The 14,374-nt window shown below is 48.8% G+C and overlaps 1 protein-coding gene across 1 annotated transcript; it reads left to right on the top strand.

Annotated features, from left to right (window-relative positions):
• The first annotated feature begins 390 nt into the window (after positions 1-390).
• CACNG5 (calcium voltage-gated channel auxiliary subunit gamma 5) lies at positions 391-3,595 on the top strand. The gene is given in 6 exon segments (XM_066332385.1): positions 391-598; positions 1,142-1,228; positions 2,081-2,102; positions 2,104-2,219; positions 2,822-2,967; positions 3,338-3,595. Coding segments are annotated over 6 exon segments (837 nt in total).
• Positions 3,596-14,374: the final 10,779 nt, after the last annotated feature.

Here is a 14,374-nt window from a genome sequence, read left to right on the forward strand (position 1 = left end):
ATCCTGGCTGGGCACAGGAATTCACTCACAGCAGAGGGAATTCACTCACAGCAAACCCAGTCCTGGCTGGGACAGAGGGAATTCACTCACAGCAGACCCAATCCTGGCTGAAGCAGAGGGAATTCACCACAGCAGACCCAGTCCTGGCTGGGGCACAGGGAATTCACTCACAGCAGACCCAGCCCTGGCTGGGACAGAGGGAATTCACCACAGACCCAGGAGCCAAGGAGGAGCCGCTCCCTCCCATCCTTGCTGTTCCATTCCCCCATCCCAGCTCGGGTAGGGACATCAGGGGGCGGGATGCGGTTCCAGTCTCCGTCTGTCGCTGATGGTTTCCACGGCTCCTTGCAGCTGAGGTGACCCAGGGTGAGGTGGGCTCCCCGAAGGCTCATGCTGGTGGCCATGAGTGCCTGCAGCAGGAAGGCGCTGACCCTGCTCAGCAGCGTGTTTGCTGTCTGTGGCCTCGGCCTCCTGGGCATCTCTGTCAGCACCGACTACTGGCTCTACCTGGAGGAGGGCATCGTGCAGCCCCAGAACCAGACGGCCGAGATCAAGCTCTCGCTGCACTCAGGGCTCTGGAGGGTGTGTTTTCTGGCAGGTAAGGTCATCCAGCCACCACCAGCCCCTTGGGTTTGGTGTGTGTCACACCCCTGCGGGAAAGGGCCAAGGAAAATTGGGGTTTTTGGAGGCTCTGCCCATCCCTGCTTCCAAACTCAGCCTTTGGCACGAGATGTCATCTCTTCGTGCCTGTCTTGAACAGCCCAAAGGATAAATGTGCCTTTGCACACAGGCTTTGGTGAGTTTGCTGCTGCCCTGCCAGACCCCCTGCCCTGCTCCAGAGCTGCAGCCACGATGCCTTGGGCAGCAGCTAAAAGCTTTCCATTTCATCCCTGCAAAATTCAGATTCAGGTCAGCTGGACCGTCCCTCTGTCTGTGCCAAGTTTGATGGAGCAGCTTGGCTGCAGGGACAGAGCTGAATAGAACCCAAAGGAATGGGAATCTCAGAGCGACCCAACCTGAAATGTCACAAGTTTCAGCCGCTTTGGGAAGGTCAAGGGAGAAGTGAGGATCTCTGGTATCCCCCTGGGGTGACCTTAAACCCCCTGGTTCAGAGTTACCTTTTTTTCTGTGTCTGCTGCAGGGGAGGAGCGTGGCCGGTGCTTCACCATCGAATACGTCATGCCCATGAACATCCAGCTGACCTCTGAATCCACAATCAACGTCCTGAGTAAGCCCTTGGCTGGGGTTCCACCCTTAACATCACCAAATCCCAAGCACTAGGCACCCTCCCCAAGAAATCCCTTTTGTGTCCTTGCCAAAGGAGCTCTTGAGTTCCTTGACAGTGCTGCCACACGATGATGGAACTCTGTTTTTACTATGGGGATTTCCCAGTGTGCTCTGAGCTTTTGGGGACGTTCCTTCCCAATGGCAGGATGCCCACGGAGGCTCTAAGCTGTACAATTTCCTGTCACTGGCTATTCAGCACTAATGTTTATCAGAGTGTTTGGCTTTTTAGTGTGCTCTCCATAATTTGCAGCTGTATTTATTCCCTAGCGATTTTACACATTATATCACAGGATGAATTAAGGCTGGAGTGTCACAGCCCTCATGATGAATTCTGCAGTCATTTCTGATTTAATCAATAGAAGTGTTCTGAAAACACTTAAGCAGTGAAGCTAGAGAAAAATGCAGGTTCTGATGGAACCTTTCCATTTCAGAAATGGAAACATCAGCAGAGTCACCACCAGGGAGAGGGGACATTGGAACAGGTTGCCCAGAGAGTCTGTGGATGCCCCATCCCTGGAAATGTTCAACGCCAGGTTGGACTGGGCCTGGAGCAGCTTGGGATGGTGGAAGGTGTCCCTGCCCATGGCAGTGAACTGGAACATAATGTCCCTTCCAACCCAAACCATTCTGTGATTCCATGACTCTCTGTTTTATTCACCTCATTAACAAGGAGGTAAACTCAGACACAGCACAGTCTGAGCAGCAGGGCTGAGCCCTCTCTCCCAAGCCCATTTCTCACTCTATTTGGGGAATATTAACCTGTCCTCACTCCCCTCTGCTCCTCTCTCCACAGAGATGATCCGTTCTGCCACCCCTTCCTCTGGTCAGCCTCTTCTTCATGTTCATCGGCTTCATCCTGAGCAACATCGGCCACATCAGGCCTCACAGGACCATCCTGGCCTTCGTCTCGGGGATATTCTTCATCCTGTCAGGTGAGCTTTGCCAGCCAGCTTTTCTCCTGACAGCCCCTGAGCACGGAGCACCTTGGTTTGGTTGCTGCTGGTGCTCCTCACCTGCCCAGGTGGCCCCTTGCGGACTCACCACTCCCAGCTCAGCCCCACAGCCTGACCAGACCTTTGTGGGACGGATGCAGAGCTTTATCCATGGAAATGTGGGGAAAAGGCAGGAGCAGGTGCTGGGGGAGAGGATGTTTCTCGTGGCACATCAGTCGCAGGAGAGATCTGAAACTTCAAACTGCTCAGTTGGGCTGTGTCTACATGAGCAAAGCGAATGTTTTATTCATGGTGTTGTGCGAGTGCTAAACAAATAGCAGTGACAGCTGAGCTTTGAACAGCTCCTCCTGGAGTCATCTCTCTCCTCACAGTGCTCACAGATTTCCCTGAGCAGGGAATGTTTGACTGGAATGAGAGGAGTGTCCGGGTTGGAGCAGCAGGAGAGCAGCTCCTTTCCCCAGTTATTACAAGCACACTCCCAATTTTTATTTTTTTTTTTTACTTTCCCCCAAAGTCAGGCCTTCAGGAAGGTGCTTCTTCAGTAACTTCACCCTGAAGCATTTCCCGCTGTCCTTCTCCAGGTCTGTCACTGGTGGTGGGGCTGGTGCTCTACATATCCAGCATTAATGACGAGATGCTCAACAGGACCAAGGACTCGGAGTCGTTCTTCAACTACAAATACGGGTGGTCCTTTGCCTTCTCAGCCATCTCCTTCCTTCTCACAGAGGTACCCCAGCCCTGATGGAAGTGTACCCCGTTCCCAGGGGTGGGCAGACTGAGGCTGCTGGCAAAAGCTGGGATTAAGGGAGGGCTGCGAGGGAAGGAGGGTGACAACAATGTGGAGGGGACATTTAGGGGGACAAACCCAACCTGGGGCACTGATGGGGCATTTGATCACAACTTGATGCCAGGCTTGGAAAGCAGAGGTGGTTGTGCCCCACTGCACAGCTCCAAGGCATGGGGCAGGGAAGTGACAGCCCTGGGGTGGTTTGGAGCCCCATCACCCAGCACAGAAAGGTGATTTCCATTGTGTCCCGTTGGATGGCGGCGCAGCCACGGGCAGGGAGAGCCTCAGGCCGTGTGTCTCTGCCCCACAGAGCGCCGGGGTGATGTCTGTCTACCTGTTCATGAAGCGTTACACTGCCGAGGACCTGTACAGACCCCACCCGGGCTTCTACCGACCCCGCCTCAGCAACTGCTCCGACTACTCGGGCCAATTCCTGCACCCCGACGCCTGGGCTCGGGGCCGCAGCCCCTCGGACATCTCCAGCGAGGCCTCCCTGCAGATGAACAGTAACTACCCGGCCCTGCTCAAGTGTCCTGACTATGACCAGATGTCCTCGTCCCCGTGCTGAGCCCCGCCAGACCCCAGCAGACCCCACCAGACCCCACCAGACCCCACCAGACCCACCAGACCCCGCTGGCCGCCGCGTCCCGACTCTCATTTGTCGTCTTTTTGGCCGCTCTTTTCTGGCCAATTCTCTGTTTATAGGAGGGGTAAATATAACCCGAGAGATTGGTTATATAACTGATAGTGTAAGCTAGAGAATTGGGGTTTGTTTCTTTGGGGTTTGGGGTTTTTTTTTTGGGGGGGGGTTGTTTTATTCTTCCCTGTATAACTAAGAATGTTGCCAAAATCCTCCTGTCTCAGCTCGTCCTGCTGAGCAAACAGCAGTTCTGCCTGGGGGATAAATCCAGGGCTGGACTCAAGAGCAGGACAAAGAAAATAGAGTAGAACTAGGGAAAAGAAAGTGTATTTTATTTTTAATTTTTTTTGTGTAGTAGGTAGGTAGGCTGATAAAGTTTGTGCATTCGACTGTATCATTGAATTCTGTGTTTACTGACCTGAGTGCTGGCAGGCATCAAAGATTTGTGTGACTTTCCAAGAAACAACCAGCATCAGAAAAATACAAATTTTGTCTCGACTGAACACTCGCTGATTGGTATCTCTCACTGCTGGATATCACTTCCAGCCAGGCTGGAATGGAAATAGCCATCCTTGGATGAGGCCCCAGCAGGTTGTTGTTCCTCTCTGGACACTTCCAGACTGTTGCTTGAATATCCCGTGTTAGACTGGAGGCACTCTGGGCTGGAGGGATGGCTCCAGCACCCAAATTTCCTCTGCCATCCTACAGACAGGGTTCTGAAGTGTAAATGGGAGAATTTCAGTGCAGCATCAAGTGGAAAACGACCTCAACTTTTCCCGTGGGAAAGACCAGGTGCAGGATTAAGTGGGAAGAAATTATTTCAGTGAAAGGCAAGATCCCAAACTGGTGTGAAGTGATGTAGCTGAGATTATTGGTACAAGTCCACTGCAGCAAAGCAGTTGGCTGATATTACATTTCGGCAAGAAAAACGGTATTTTCACTGCTTTTTGTGTGTGTCTGTGTGCATAAACTTTATTTTGAGTTTTTAAGTTTGAAAATCTCATTTGATGCTTTGGCATTTTGGCCTTAACCAGCTGCCAGGGGAGAGCATCACTGACAGAAAACAAAGGGCAGGGAAGGAAAAGGCTGTGACCCCTTGTGTGAGCCCCAGCTTGTCACCTTGCAGGAGAAAGAGTTTTGTCCAAACTTTATTTCTGTTCTTGTTGTTTTAAACCTTTCTGAAAATTTCCTTTCTGCAAAACAAAACCGTCTGGGATTTCTTGGTATACTTGGGCTTGTTTTGTCTTACTGTTAATTAAAAGAATTAGAATATGTACAGTTTTAACCTCGTTTGTAGCACACTGAGTAATGAATGCTGGATCTCTTAGGTTGTTATTATTTAACATTATTATTTATTATTTGCTATTAAATATTTATTATTTATAAACCCTTCCAAAGCAGGGGCCAAGTCCTGGTGCAGCACCACTCTTTGCATCCATTGTGACACCCATTCCAAAGGACATCACTGCAGGAGTGCATCAAGCCAACTCTGGAACAGGATTATTCCTCTTCAGTTCATGCAGAGAAGGAACAGTGAATATCTAGTGTATCTCTGGGTAGACTCTAAATCTGCAAAGTTTTAAAGTCAGGGCATCTTTTTGTAGACTCAGTTTTATTTACCCTCAGTTTCAAGCATTTTTGTGCTCTCACTTAAGAGAGCTTGCCCCAGTTTTTAAGTGGCAGGTTGGCTGCTGGGAAGGTTCAAACCCTAAAGCACAACACAGCCCCATCATCCAGCAACAAATCTGCTGCTCCTCACCTGGCCCCAGCCTCATGAACCATCTCCATGTTCAGTGTCAATTCAGCTCTAAAAAAACCCTGGAGTTCACAAGCAATCATTCTGAGTTTCTGGTTTTCTGGGCTTGATGCTGGTGATTTTTGGTGGCTCAAAGGCTGTTGCCTTTGCCAGTAGCTCTGGATGGATCCTGATCTTCAGTCCATCCTGGGAGGGAGGTGTTCAGGATCACCAGAGCTGCAGATGCCCAGAGCCACAAGGGCTCTCCCATGGCCACGTTCCTCCCCACTGGGGAACAATCTCGTGGGTTAATCCTGGGCAGCTTCATGAGATGGCCCTCTCCTCGAGTGGAATTTTCCTTTGCACTGATTTAATACAGAACTATTCCTTTTATAAATTCAAATGTTTGCCTACACAAGTAGAAGAAATGAGAAAAAACTTGATGCCTTCCTCAAGGCCCCAGAAGGTTTAGCGGAGTCTAGGGGCAAATTAGAAAAGTAATTATTTTAATTCATTGGAGAGATTCCATCATGTGGCTGCATTTGTGAGCCTGGGAGTTCACACGTTCAGGCAGTGAGAACAAGCGCAGGGCTGCCAGGAGAAATCTGTTAAAATAAATGTTTGCTGTCGGTTCAGTAAATGCACGTTTTGGGTGGGATAACGTGGTGCTTGCAAAGCACAGGCAGCATTGGTGTGTCTCTGGGTGCTGTTCTGTGGCAGCAGCTCTGGCTGTGGATGGCTGTGGGCCTTCTCCTGCAGTTATCACACCTTTGTGCACTGTGGAGAAACTTTTCCAGAGCCTTTCATCCTCAGACGTGACCCGAGTGAGGGGCTGGGGCAATCCCAGCCAGACTCACCTGCCCCAAAACCACCTGGAGCTGCAGTTTCCAAGCAATAAATGCTCAGTAAATACAGGCAGCTGCCCCTTAGGACACCAATTAACCATTTTATCACCATTTCTAATTACCTGGTGTAGTTTTACCCCCCATCCTTCCTTCTTGAGGAGGAACACTGTGCCCTTCTTCAGTCTCTCCCACCCACTTCAGTGATGGCCTCAAACTGCGTTCTGTGTCTGTTGCATTGACTGCAACAAATATAAAAGTGGAGTTTGAGGGTAAACTACAATTAAATCAGAGGTTTTACCTGATGAGTTAAATTCACCCGAAGGGATGAGCCAAGCCACCCAGGCTCGTGGGAAGGTGGCTGTTGTCTGACACTGCACAGAAAATGGTTTGTACTGAGAAGCACAAAACTCTTGTTTTGCATGAATGACTAATTGGTGTCACAGTCTTTGTGCTCACCACTGGTCTCCTTGAGCTACATGGGAGAGGATGAAAGCCTGACGGGCAGCTCCCTGCTCCAGGGCTGCTCAGGTCTGCAGCAGGTGAGGCTTTTTCTGACCCTCAGCATCCCACACACCTCATCCCACAGCCTGGGGGTCCTGAGGGTCCACAGCAAGGGGAGGGATGGAGGGATGGATGGAGGGATGGATGGAGGGATGGATGGAGGGATGGAGAGATGACGGCAGCAGTGGGTACAAGAAGCCACTGGGAAGGTTCAGGTGCAGCAGGAGATCCTGTGAGGCAGCAATTCCCCCATTCCAGGCAAGGATGCAGACCAAGAGCCCTGGTGAAGCTGCTGCTGTGGTGAGACGAGGTTTGGGCAGATGTTTTGGGGAAGTTGGTGCTGCTCCTGCCCAGGAGGATGTGTTGATCAGGTAGGCACGGGGAGAACAAATTCTTCGCTGGAGAAGCCCCAGCTGAACTTTGCTGCGGTAGCAGGCAGCAAGCAGACAAGAACCAAAGGGATTTTTAGGGTTTTCCAGGCACTGTGGCGGGGTAAGGAGCTGAATCAGTTACACAGCGTAGGGGGGTTTCAGGATGGGCGCACGCGTAAGCGGCTACTAAGCTGTCTCAATTCTTGTGTTGCAATAATACTTTGTCAGGTGGGGGTTCATTTCCCAAATGTGAGTCGGCCCCATGGGCTATTCAAGGTGTGCTAAGAAATTAAATAGTCTCATTCTTCCCCGCTGATAGCTTGTTAGCTGTGCAGAGCTGTGTGCCTGTGCTGGGGATGCTGTGTGAGCAGGCAGAATATCCACCTGAGTAAATACTCCTCCACTAATGAGAAGTAGCTGAGAGATATTTATTTTCTTCTTCTTCCTTCCTTCCTCATGGGATTTATTTATTTACTTTTTTTTTTTTTTCCCAAATTGACAGTCAAAGCTATCCAGATAAAACCAGCTTTTTTTTTCCTTCTTGTTTCCCTCATCTGCTTTCGGGGTGTTTTTAGGGTCTCCTTCACCCCACTGCAGCATCCCTTTGCTCCCCCAGCTCCTTGTGCCCCAGAACCACATCAGCTCTTTAACCCTTCCTTCTGCCAACTGGCTGCACCACAGCACACAGGAAAGCTGCGAGTGCTGGGCAGGGAGCTGGGTGTCCCCAGGGTGTCCCCAGGGTGTCCCCAGGGTGTCCCCAGGGTGTCCCCAGTGCCCCAGCTGCTCCGTGGGTGCCACCACGGCCGGGATGCTCCAGTGACCTTTCCTCTGAGCACTGCAGGGTTTCTGTCTCCAGCCACTGTGGAGATGTCGAGTCCCAGCCTGTTCCCATGGATACAGGAGGATGCAGAGAGAGAGGAGCTGCCTCGGTGCTTTATCTTCACGTAGGGTTTTGTGTACCTCGGGGTTTGGGTTGTGGTGGCCTCTGTGGCTATGAAGGACAGGAGGAGGCTGCAGCCATCACCTGTGGGTCTTTAATAGCAAGCCCCAGTCTCCCAAATGTAACCCTTCTTCTTTTGCTGCCACTTCATCTTTGAATCTCTGGTCAATTCAGGCTTTGTAGAAGAAAGACTCCTTTTTTTTTTTTTTTTGCTTTGTTTGGTTTGGTTTGGTTTGGTTTTTTTGGTTGGTTGGTTGGTTTGGTTTGTTTGGTTTGGTTTGTTTTTTGTTTTTGTTATTATTACAATTCATAAACAGGAAAGTACTATTCAACAAAAGAAATTAGCCCCACTCCCCCGTGTTGCCAGATTCTATCCCAAGGGCTGGATTCAAGGAATACCTTGACTTTAACTGGATATTTTCACCTCTTGAGCAGTTTGTCCCATGATGTTGTGGGCTCTGTGCAGCGTTTTAATCAAACCACCTCAGCATTCCCCAAGCCTCATCCTCTCTCCATTTCCAGCCAAAGGAGTATTCACACAGAAAATGTGATTAATATGCCTTGAAAACTCAGCACCAGCAGCCAAGGTTATTCCCCAAAAAGCCATTTTTTTTTTGTCATCGGCTCCGGACAAATCTCTCGGCTGTGATGAGATGCAGCTGCTTTTAATCTTTAATGTTAGGACAGTGTGCATTCATTTTTTAGAGGCCAGCCAGGTGTGACAGGGCTGCAGAGAAGGTGTTGCCTGGCTCCTGCTGATCCAGGTTTTGCAGCTCCATGTGCCCAAGGGGCAGAGCCAGCTGTGCCTCGGCTCCTGCTTAAACTAGTTTGGATCAAAGCCATTCTTACCCCAGTTAGTCCCAAGCACCATCAAACTCCTCTGAACCTGCGTGTAGATAATCCCCGGACCTGAGATTTGTTGCTAATTAGTGAAGTGTTTGGGCCGTGCTGCAGTCCCTCAACCCGGCAGGATCCACCTCGGAGCCAAAATTAAGACCAGGCAAAGCTCTGCTGAACAAGGGCTGTCTCTGTTTAATAGCTGGTTTTGTGTAGAGGAGCTGGGAGGCACAACACAGGAGACAGCACAGAGACACAATCATAAATTTATTATTTTCTATAGCGACGATTTTTTTTTTTTTTTAATAAGGAGTGCATGTTCACAAAAATAAACCCCTGAGGTTCTCACATCTGCCTGACATCCTGACACATGCCAGCTCCCCGCTGCAACTGCAGGGGGAAACCTGCCACGGGAGCTGAAAGGTGTTATTTAATTAATAACAGCTAATTTGAATAAATGCTGGGATGTCACTCAGCTGCTCCCCAGGGGAGGGTGGGGAGTTCACCTCCGTGGAAAGGGACCACGGTGGTGTCACGCACAGGAGCAGCAGGGTCTGTGCTGTCAGTGCAGGTCAGAGCCTGGCAAATTCTTTAGGATTAAATTAAATCGATTTGGGTTTATAACTGAGTGCTGCTTTAATCAAAGGCTGCAGAAGTGAGGGACAAGAGAAGAATCAGTGGCACTGGCTGAGGCTGTGTAGCCCCCATCCAACATCTTAAACTGAGGTGAGATGGTTTTTTAAAGCCGCCTCGTTTCAATGCTGAACAAGCTCAAATATCTGAGTGAGAGCTCTTGATAATCCTGGAAAAGCAAATTGTGCTTTACTTTGTCAGGATTACAGGGGCTGTTTCGGAGAGAGCATCCCCAGCTCCTGCTGCACCTAAATTTTGGGATGACCCATGTTTATCCAGGACAATAAGATGATCTATTATTTAGTGTAATTATTCATAATTCAGATAAACACAGAAGGTCTCTCCAGCAGTGCAGAACACGGAGATAGAAAATCCCCATCAAATTATTTTTTCCATATAAATTATGCACTGTCAAAACTGTTCTACTGATCTGAAGGTTAAAGGCTTCATCACGGAAAGGCAGCAGCTCCCTGTCATCTTGATCAGAATGTGATTATTTACAGAAAATAAAAGCATCCTAGTGGCTGTGGATTTCCTATTGATCTGCCTCAGCAGCCCTGTCTGGCCCAGAACAGCTGAAATACACCGAATAAAAACACAAACCCACGTTGTTTTATCTTCCCATGAAAAAAAAAAAAAAAAAAGTAGGTCATATCCCTAAGTGAGCCGTATTTTATTCATGTAAATACATTTTTACAATTAAAAATGCAACAAAAAACCGTGTTCATGTCAACAGAGCTGAGCCTGGTGAAACTGGGTTAGGGCTGGTGCCAAGGCTTCCTTGGGCAAAGCCTGGCTGATGCAGGAGCAGCTCCCCACACCTTCTGTGGGCCTGGGACCCCAAACCACCGTTTTTGGAGCAGGGAAATGAAGCAGGAGAAGAGTGAAGGAGCTCCAAGCTCTCCAGATTGAGCTGCATACAGCAATAATTACGGCTGCTATTTTAAGGGTTGTTTAATAACGTTCAACAGATGACAGGCTGAGATTATAACACTGCCACCTCCACTGCTCCTGGGGGCTTGTTCTTCCCTCCTCCCACCCCACAGCCAGCTCCGGGCTATTTGCATTTTCCCAAGGCAATCATCACGCTCCAAAGGCTCTGGAGCAGTTGGGAGAAGACAAGGCACAAACCCCTCTCCTGGTGTGTACCTGGAGTTTGCTCAGCAGCAACATCTGCATTAGCATCCAGTCCAGGAAAAATATTTTGGGGCAAATCCGAGCTGCTTTTGGGCTGAGAGTTCACCCCACAGGTACCTCCCTACAGGCAAACACACCTCTGCCTCAGCCAGGTGAGAAATTTCCTATTTATCAGCCAGAAGCTGGTCTCCGGAGGGCAGCTGGGCACTTTGGGACCTCTGGGTGAAGCGTGCTGCCCTTAGCACTCACACAGATAATGAATGATTTAATTAATTCTTTTCTGGGGGTTTAATGTCTCCTCTGTGCTGCCTGGTGATCAGCACCGAGCTCCTCTGCAACAGGAATTGTCTAACAGGGATGTCAGGGCTCTCTTAGGGACCTGCATAACCAAAAAAAAAAAAAAAAAAAAAAAAAAAAAAAAAAAAAGCTAAAATAATGGGGGTTTCTGCCACATTTTCCTATTTTAAATAAATGGAATCAGTGCCTCCTCTGCAGCCACCACTGGGCCTCCAATGGTCACAAGAAACTTTATTTCCTCTCTTTTCTCAGGTCTGCTTCAATCGGTGTCACCAGGTGTTGGGGGTAGAATTGTCCTTTCCATGCACATCACCTATCCCCAGCTGTTTTCCTGCCCCATGCTGGAGCTGCACAAGGAAAAAGAGGTTAGGAAGGTTAAAATGGGATTTCAAGCAGTGTGAAAATAGATCTGTCAGCCTGTCCTATTGCTTGAGGGTCCTGGGGCTGCGTTTGGTTGAGTATTTTAAGGTGTCAGGAAAGATGCTGGAAAACAAATTAGATTTTATTTAGCCCAGAGTAACAATTAAAACTTGGAATGATCAGGGCCTGTTTAGGCGAATCAATTAAAAGGTTGGCACATAAATGATAGGTACCTTCATCTTGCATTGCTGCTCCTGTCGTGCTGGGAGAACTTCAGAGTGGGACTTTTGAAGGTGAGGCCACTACTCCAGCGTGTTTCCATCAGCCAGCCCTACAGCTGACCTTGTGGCTGCTCTCTAACCCGGGATATTCTGGCCTTCTCCCTCGGGAGGTTTTCTCCATCACCAGCTCCTTCAGCCTCTTCCATCTGGAGCAATTTTCCCTCTGCATCCCGAGGAGTTTGGAGGAGCAGGCACATCCCAGTGTCTGCCCCCAGAGCTGGAGGAACCTGCTCATCCCACCCCAGGGCTTTCCAAGGATAACCCTGGGGAAAGGCACAAAGGGTCAGAAGTTTTGGGAAATCCAGTCTCTATTCCACCCCCCCCTCAGCAATGGATTTAACAACTCCCACACTATACAAAGGAATTTGGGGAAGGATTTTGAGAAGAATGGGTATTTAAAGCAGAGAGCCTGAGGACACCACGGGCAGAGCTCAGAGGATCTGGGACACATAAAGATGTTGGCTACAACAGGACAAAGGTTGGAGGAGGCTGGAACGGGACAAAATAGTAACTATAGTTACTGTCCCTGTCCCCGCAGCCGCTGGTTTCGCAGCACCCTCTCCTGCTCCTGCGGAGAACAGCAGCCGCGAAGGCTCCAGGACTCCCACAAATTGCTTTTTCCATCTTCACCGATCCTCTGAATGCTCCTTGAGCATCACTTATCGTCTCCGGGAGCACAGGCTGCTGTAAGAGCAGGTGGAACTCCTCCTGGGGAGGTGATGGAGGGGGCTGCCCTCTGGAAGTGATGCTGCTCCTGCAGGAAGATTCTGGTCGGTTTTGGGTTTGTTTGTTTGTTTGTGGGTTTTTGGGGTTTTTTTGGGGGGTTGTTTTGTTTTGTTTTGGTTTGGTTTTTTGTTGTTTGTTTTGGTTTGGTTTTGTGTTTTTTGTTTTTGGTTTTTTGGGGGTTTTTGTGGGTTTTTTGTTTTGTTGTTTTTTTTTGTGTGTTTTTGTTTTTTTTTTTTTTTTTTTTTTTTTTTTTTTGGTTTTTTTTTTTTTTTTTTTTTTTGTTTTTTTTTTTTCAGAAAGTAAAATCAGACTCAGAGCTTTCAGCTTTCAGCTCACTGGTGGCTCTGAGCTCTGACAAGGAACTCTCCCTGTGGGTGTCAGGACCCTGATGTCACCTGTGGTTACTGCTGATTTCAGTGGAGCCACATTTTCTGAGAAATGCTGAGTCTATACATCCAATAAAAGGTATCTCACTCCTCGGAGACCGAGGACACTCTGCATTTGCACTGCTGGACGCAGGAAAGCAGAAAGGAAGCAGATGCCCCAAATGGAAAGAGCCTGCCACAGGGAATATCCTGCCCTTCTCTCTGTCCATAGCTCCAGGGCAGCAGATTTATCACACATAATGGAGCAGGTTTTATTTTTTTTTTTTATTCTGGCAGAGAGACGTGTCAATAAACACCTCTTTGGTGTGGTTTCTGCCAGCTGAGCTTTGATTCGTGGGGCCTCTGCGGCTACCTCGGGCACACAGCTGCACAAAACACATGGATTTTGTTGCTAAGAGTTGAAAGCCTCGCGTGGAGAGAATTGACCCTTTAATAAATGCTGTCCTGATAAAAGCTGCCTGGCTGCAGCCAGCACCGGGCAGCTCAAGCTGAGTTGTTCCTGATTAACTATGGACAGCCCAGACAGGGGGAACAATCCCACAAAATTACCTGGCAAAGGCAAGGGGAAAAAAGGAAGAAAGGCAAGGAAAAAGAGGGAAGATGAGACAGAAAATATCCATATCCAAATATCCATATCCAAAATATCCACAATGGTGGTGAATGCATCCTCCTCCATCCAACAGCGACTTGAGCATGGCAGGAGGAGCTCAGAAATCCCTCATAAACTAAGGATGTGCAGAGGGCAAAAATCCCCCGAGTTTATCTGTTATTATTTTGAAAAGAAAACAAATGCAAGTGGTTTTTTTTAATTATTATTATATAAAAGAGCCTGTCAGGGAAGCCAAAGACCTCCTCAATATCTGCTTGCGTTATTAAAGGGGATGAATCATTAAATGCACTTGGAGATGCAGTACCACGATAAATCAATCCCCCAGAAGAAGGAGCATCAGCTGAGGGTCTATTTTCAAGTGCTCTTCAGAGCAATTTCAAGGTGTGCAGGGCAGTGCTGCAGGGGGGCACCCGCTTCCCCTGACACCAATCCCCCAGATCTCAGGCCAAGGGGAAAAGCTGCTGATTTCTGTGCATCCAGGAGGAGCCTGGAGCTGTGCTGGGGACAAAACAGCGTTCTTTGTAATGGTGCTGAAGGAAAAAAACCCCAAAAAACCCAAAAAACAAAAAAGCACCAAGCCTCAGCTCTCAGCACTAAGAGAATTAGGCTGACAGATGGCTTGCAGAAAAAAAAAACCATCTCGGGCTTTGAGATTTGTGCTGACGGAGGCGCAGAAAGGAACTATTGCAATTAGCATTTGTGCCGAGTAATTGAGGAGCTGTGAGAGAACCAACCCAATTTGCCACCATTGTCCAGACTTCGGTTCTTGATTTTGGGTTTGGTTGGGTTTTTTTGGAGGTTTTTTGGGTTTTTTTTTTTTTTTCCATTTTCCCTCCAGTCACACGTCTGGGGACAGACGAAGTGCCCCTTTGGGGTTTGTTCCTGGGGAGGCAGGCAGAGCTGGGCTGGTGTTGGAGCTCTGGAAGATGAGAATTTCAGGCTTTTCCCTGCTAACAGACACTGACCCTCAAACAGACACAACATTTAACCTGAGCAGGCTTCCAAAATTGAGTGATAGCCCTGGGGTTATGCAGCTTGAATAGAAAGA

Source organism: Sylvia atricapilla, chromosome 18, assembly GCF_009819655.1.
Source record: "Sylvia atricapilla isolate bSylAtr1 chromosome 18, bSylAtr1.pri, whole genome shotgun sequence".
Taxonomy (NCBI): Eukaryota; Metazoa; Chordata; class Aves; order Passeriformes; family Sylviidae; genus Sylvia; species Sylvia atricapilla.